General features: G+C 50.4%; 1 protein-coding gene across 2 annotated transcripts in view; it reads right to left on the minus strand.

Annotated features, from left to right (window-relative positions):
* The window catches only part of Ggt5 (gamma-glutamyltransferase 5), a 28,215-nt gene extending 21,760 nt beyond the window's left edge, over positions 1-6,455 (minus strand). The window contains exon 1 of one of the 2 annotated variants that reach the window (NM_019235.2): positions 6,005-6,440. In NM_019235.2, coding sequence (NP_062108.2) covers positions 6,005-6,177 — 173 coding nt within the window. In that variant the 5' untranslated portion in view covers positions 6,178-6,440. Of the gene's footprint in view, positions 1-6,004 lie in introns of both variants that reach the window. The other variant, XM_087597269.1, reaches the window with a different exon arrangement.
* Positions 6,456-6,891: the final 436 nt, after the last annotated feature.

Here is a 6,891-nt window from a genome sequence, read left to right on the forward strand (position 1 = left end):
TAAATTCAACATGAATATCTTTAAAAAAATGAGTTGGGTTTTTGTTTGTTTGTTTGTTTGTTTTTGATACTGGGAATTGGCTTAGGGCCTTAACATACCGGGCAAGTGCTTTAGCCCTAAGCCACATTCCTAGCCATAAATAGCAATTGTAAGTCACCGAGAGTGGAAGGAAAAAGGAAATCAAGATAGACACAGAGATTAATACAAGGAGAAACAAATACACAATGTAATCACCAGCCAAGGGTGTCGCTCAGAGATACAGCCTCTGCCTACCTTGCTCAAGATCCTGAAACTTAACCGACAGAACTCGAAAAAGGAAATCAGAAAAGCCAAATGTTGCTGCGTTTAAGGGTCACTGGTTCAGTCCCAGCAAGGCAGATCAGGAACAAAGATTGATTACAGGCCCCTGTAAACACTCAAAAGATGCTTTACACAGGGTCTTGATACGGGGACCAGGCTGGTTTCAAACTCAGACTCTTTCCAAGTAAGGGGTTTGTAAGTATCCAGCACCATTCCTAGAAAGGTCTTTATATTTAAAACAGACAGACAGACAGACAAACAAAAAAGGTATGGTATGTTAACATACATGACAGTGTCAGTAAACCGGACAAGTTTCTTGAAAAGGAGTTACTAGCTTCTCGTAATTCATACAAAGGACTAGAAACTTGGGTTGGTGACACAGTTCAGTGGGGAATTGCTGCTAAACCTGGTGACTTAAGTGTCATTTCCAGAAACCACGTGATGAAAGAAAACTAACTGTCCCGTGACCCACATAAACCCCGCCCTCTCTCCCCTCCCCCCTCTCAATAAATAAATGTAAAACATTTAAAACATAGAGATTTGATACCTAGATAGAAATAGAAACCACAGTTTAAAGGTTTCACATCCAAGAACTCAAGCGCAGAGGGGTGTCACACTATAACAAATACTGAAATAGGCGACTTTTATAAAGAAAAGGTAGTCACACGGGCCAGTTGCGCCTCTGACTCTGGCTGTGGCAACACGTGGTAGTAGTGTTTGGTGGTACAGACTCTCCCAGAGCGTGAAGAAAGAAAGAAAGAAAGAAAGAAAGAAAGAAAGAAAGAAAGAAAGAAAGAAAGAAAGGAAGGAAGGAAGGAAGGAAGAAAGAAAGAAAGAAAGAAAGAAAGAAAGAAAGAAAGAAAGAAAGAAAGAAAGAAAATGGAGAAACAGGGGTTCCCCAGTCCTCTTCCAGGGCATGCATGCCCCAGTACTCACAAGGCCCCCACTCTGCCCACCCCTTAAAGGTCCACCACTTCCTAAATGGCGCCAAGTGGAGAGCTCACCCTTAATGCGGCCCCAAGAAGCCGTGTGAGATCCAAATTAGAGCAGAAGACTTAGCCAGTAAATTCTTCTCAAAATGTAAAGATGGGACAGCCCATTTTAAAATAACACAAAATAAACCTCTTTCTTCCAGAGAACAGGGGAGAGCGAGAGTGAGAGCGAGGGAGGGAGAGAGGGAGCCTTCGGTTTGGTCACTGCACATGCGTGAAAGGTTTTTTTTGGGGGGGGGAAGGAAAGGATTAAGTAAGTTTATTTTACAAACTGGCTGAAAAATAACTTCAAGAAAGTCAATAAAATTCAGTACGGTCTCATCCTCCCTGACGAAGGTGGTGCCCGATTTGAAGGCGTGATGGCTATGTCCAAATAATGTAAAGGGATTATCTTGATTAGGTTAATTGAGGTGAGATGATCCACTTGTGGTTTGACGGGTTCCTGGAAGGGACCCTGGACTGTATGGAAAGGAGAGACTAAACCAAGCTCTTGCTTTCTTTGTCTTTTGTCTTTTCTTTTTTTTGGGGGGGGGGGGTGGGGAGGTGGTGGTGGGGGGAGGGTCTGATTTTTCGAGACAGGGTTTCTCTGTGTAGCCCTGGCTATCGTGAAACTTGTTCTGTAGACCAGGCTGGCCTCCAATTTAAGAGATCTGCCTCTGCCTCTCTGCCTCTGCCTCTGCCTCTGCCTCTGCCTCTGCCTCTCTGCCTCTCTGCCTCTCTGCCCCTGCCCCTCTGCCCCTGCCCCTGCCCCTGTCCCTGCCCCTACCGAGTGCAGTGATTAAAAGCGGGGACTACCACTGCCTGGATTGTTTATTGTGTCTTGATTGTGGTTGTGACCGCTGCTTCAAGCCCCTGTTGCCTTGCCTTCTGCGCCATGATGAACTGAATTTCGAACTGTGAGTCAGAAAAAAGTTGTCATCAGAGTATTTTAATACAGCGATGGGAAAAGAAAACACGGCTTCCCGGTTCTTTATGGGATCATCATGAATCTGATACCAAATACAATAAATGTGTGGCTCAGGGGATACACCACGTGCCGGGTGTGCACAATGGCTGTGGAGTGGGTCCACATGGGGAGACAAACCTAAACGGACGAGGCAATTGTAACAAAGGGAAGTTTCAGAGAACGCTGATCATCAGGACAAAAATTAGTCAGTCCAATTGTGATCGCCCATGATATAAAAAAATCATATCGAATCCTTATTAAGCGAAGTTCCTGCTAGGAATACAAAGGGTGACTTAAGACTGTATTTTAAAGGGAGAGAAATAACAAGGCAGAAAACCCATCTAATGCATGACGTAATAAAAATGGCGGAAAGAAAGTGGGGAATCCTCCATGCTGCTAGGCATGGTGGCTCACAACTGAGAGAGAGAGAGAGAGAGAGAGAGAGAGAGAGAGAGAGAGAGAGAGAGATATTTTCATAGGCCAGAAACTTCACATAAGCAGGGATCATACCTAACCATTCAGCAATTCAACTTAGTTACAGATCTGTTTATATTTCCTCCCACCAAGGCGGGGCTGTGTCCGTGTTGGTTACATTGTGTTTCTAGGCCACAACAGAGTATCCTTGTTCCTCATTTTACCGTGATGGAAATATAATCCGGAACCTCGTGTATGTTAGGCACGTTCTGTGCCGCTGAGCAGGTACCCGCCCCTCCTGTATTTAATATATGACAAACAAAAGTATTAAATGTTGCAGGTAGGATTTACTTAAACCCATGACTTACCCACATGTGTCCCCAACCCCACAACCACAGGCATAAGACAGGAGCCTGGGTCTCTAGTAACCCTTCTGTGGTAGGGCTAAATTCCTACTAGCTAGCTGCAAGAGGCTAGGCCGGGGTGGGGGTGGGGTGGGGGGGTGGGGGTGGGGTGGGGGGGTGGGGGTGGGGTGGGGGGGTGGGTGTTGGGGATTTGGCTCAGTGGTAGAGCCCTTGCCTAGGAAGCGCAAGGTCCTGGGTTCGGTCCCCAGCCCCGGAAAAAAAAAGAAAAAAGAAAAAAAAAAAAAAGGCTAGGCGGGTGGGGTGGCTCAGTTTCTGATGCCTGGCTGTCCTTACTTGGGAAATGAGACCAGTTTGGGTTAGCAGGAGACTGAAACACTTCCTGCGTTCCTGTCCCCCAGGAACCAGCAGGCTGTTCTGATGTCACCACCACACCACAGCCTTGATCTGCTCACGCAACCATATGGGTTCACACAGGTATTTGCATCCGTGTGTGTGTGTGTGTGTGCGTGCGTGCGTGCGTGCGTGCGTGCGTGTGTGTGTGTGTGTGTGTGCGCGTGCGCGCACGCACGCGCACGTGTGTATCATCTCTAGGTGCAAAGAGCTTTTTCATCCTGAGCCCCAATGGTCAGGGAAGGCAGTCACTTCCTAGTGGCTGCCAGGAATCTGGAGAACAGGAAGGTCACAAACAAGTTTCAGGCTAAGAGGAAGAAAGAGGAGAAACTGAAGCCCAAGACCTGGAAGATGGGGTTAGGAGCCCCACCCTAATCTTCCCTTGGGTCCTGAGATGTTGGCCTGTGCCCAGATCAAGCCAGGCAAATGAGTCTACACAGAGCTACTGAAGGAGCAGGTCCAGTGTGTGAGGTGAACTCACCCGTGTGCTCTCAGCCATCCCATGAAGGAGGTTGCAGCTGAAAAGCCACTTCACAGAGAGGAAACTGAGGCCCGCAGGATGCCTGTGGCCCGCATAGCTCAGCCTATGTCACTGTTCTCCTCTGAACTAAGTCTGCAACCCTCAGACACCAGGTAGGCATGAAGCAGCAGGGCACGCTCAACCCTTGGGGTTCAACTGTCACCCCAACTTGTAGCTCAGTGTCAGTCCAGATGGTAGCCCTCCAGAAACCTACTCCTAGGAACCCCGAAGGAGCCTTACCTTCTGCCGTTTCAGTAAATAAAGCTGTGGCCATTAAGTACCTAGGGCTGGGCAGATTGGGCTCTGAGGGGAGAGGTGGGGGACCTTAGAAAAGCTGACCCTCCCACAGCCTTCTGACCCTGGCAAGAACAGCAGAACCAAAAGTAGGGGAGAATACCACTGAGACTTCCCAATGGCCAGGGGACACACAAGGGCACCTTCCCTAAGGCCTAACCTGGCCACGGTCACTGACCACTCTTTCAAGGTAAGTTGCCAGGTCCGGAGGCTCCCTCCCACTCCTGACTTCCTAAAACAAGAACAGGAAGCAGGGAGAGTTGTTTGACAAAGCGCTGTGGCTGAACCCACATCCGCTTGTCACCAGGGGAGAGCTTGAGAGTTTAGAGTGCAAGGGAGTGCAAGCTCCAAACACTAACCACAGCCTGACCCTCACAGACCTAGCAAGCTGTTCAGAGAGCTTCCTCACAGATAGTAGAACCCCTTTCTTCACTGGCCGTGGGGGGGGTTACTCATCTGGCTGGCTTTCTGTGGGGCCTGAGTGCACACACCTGCTCCACCTCACTTTCACCTTCGCGTTCTCGGAGAATTAAAAAGATGCTGCACCCCACCCGTCTCACGGACGGTCTTAACTCTTGTGTCCCTCGGGTAGCCTAGAAAGGACTGTCCCTACTGATCCGGGATGCTATTCCCATCGGCTTCCAAGTTAAATGTAGACCGTGACTCCTCCAGGAAGTCTGGGACTCAGAGGAGGAGTGGGTTAGCAGGGTTGAGGGCTACTGTGAGCAAGACAGGTGGAAGAGAGTAGGTAGATAGGTGGATAAGGGAGGAGGGGAGGAGGGAAGGACAGACAGGCGGATAGACAGAAGGATGGACAGTCGGAAGGAAGGGAGGAAGGAAGAAAGGTGAATTCAAAATCAGTACAAAAAAGCCTGCTAGCCTGTTATTTTGGGCCAAGACCACCACTCTCCCTGCTGTAGGGCCAGCCTTGGGTTTATAAAGCACTGGAATCCCAACAGTGGGCTACCAGGCTGATATTCTGGGAGGGAGACCCGGATGATGAAGGAAGGAGAGGCTTGCCCAGGTTTTAGGGGCCCAATGGGAGGCAGGGGACCAGAGTGACAACCTGTCTCAGGATGGTCCTGGGGCAGCATGGTGGGTAGTGGAGGCTTCCCATGGGCTGGGTTTCCCAGAAGAAGGTCAGGAAACACCCACTGTAGCTCCTCTCTCTGTTTCTCTCGGTCTGTCTCTCTCTATGTCTGTGTCTGTCTGTCTCTCTCTCTCTGTGTCTCTGTCTGTCTGTCTCTGTCTGTCTCTGTCTCTCTCTCTGTCTCTCTCTCTCTCTCTCCTTCCCCACCTCCACATCAGTCACTCCACTCACTGAGGCCAGACCCCGCCACAGAGAGAGGGAGGTCCTGCTGACAGTTATAGCATGCTTTCTTGTACTGGCCCTGGGAGGAATTGTGTATCTCAGGATGGACCAACACGTGGAACCCTGAACCCTGAAACCTGTCTCCCAGGTTCCTGAAAAAGTTCCAGTCTTGATCAGGTCAGGCAGGGACAAAGAAGCAGGTCTCATTTAGTCCACCCTTATACCCAGCATCCTATAGATAACCTTCAACAATACAGTCAAGCTATTTTTGCAATGCAGTCCTGGGTCCCCATCTTCCCCACAGACACACCCACACCGTTCTATACAAGGGCCTGGAGGCTGCCATAGGAAGCCAAACCACACACGGCCCTTACCTCACAGCAGGCTGTTTACCTCACAGCAGGCACAGCCGGGCTCCAGGCGCTGCCAGCTAGCAGCCAGCCACTGAACTCACACCCACCTCTCACTCACCGTCCAATATCTGAGCAGATCTTAGAATCAGCAGCTACGGCAGCACGAGTGAAGGCATCGGGACGGCAAGAGGCTTGGTGATGAGGAAGGACCACAGCCAGCACAATGATGGCCAGACCCAGACTCACACCCAGCAGGACCAGGCAGACTGTGGTCCTATGGCCCCATGCCATGGCTCAGTGGTCCAGGGAGAGAGGCAGCTGGACACACAGGGCAGTGGGCAGACAGAGGGACAAACTGACTGCCAGATGAAGGGTGAACTCAGGCGATTGGACAGATGGGAAAGATCGATGGGTCCAGCAAGAGACAGTTGCACAGATCAGACAACTGGATAGGAAGGATAACGGACAGGCTTACAGATAGGTAGCCAGGCAGGTTACGGAGGAGCAACCGGGAAGCTGGCCAGCCAGACTGTTGCTACCTCCTCCACTGCTTCCACGGAGGCAGATCTAGCCACAGGTCTGAACTTCCAGTTTTTAGCTCCCAAGGCTTGGCCCTGGAGGCAGGCCAGGCAACTACAGGGAGGTTTTTTTTTTTTTTTTTTTTTCTTGAGCAGCCAGCCGCCTCTGTTAACTCTTTCACCGCCAGTTGATCCCACAGCCTGTTCTGCTGCCCCAACGGTATCCAGACAGTCCTCCATCCCAGTGCCTTTGGGAATGTGATGTTTGCTGCACCCAGGGGAACTGGGGCACAGGACTCAGGGGAACTCTCGAACTGCTTTCCTGGCGCCCAACAGTTCAGGGTCCGGGTGTCTCCTGCAGAGTGAAGTTCCTTTCCACAGCCCCACCCTCCCAGATGGCTCTACTCAGGCAGCCTCTCGATCTAGACACCTACAAGGTACAGGGAGGGATGGGACTGACAGCCTGGCCCAGCCTCACCTATAAGTA

Source organism: Rattus norvegicus, chromosome 20 (assembly GCF_021556685.1).
Source record: "Rattus norvegicus strain SHRSP/BbbUtx chromosome 20, alternate assembly SHRSP_T2T, whole genome shotgun sequence".
Taxonomy (NCBI): Eukaryota; Metazoa; Chordata; class Mammalia; order Rodentia; family Muridae; genus Rattus; species Rattus norvegicus.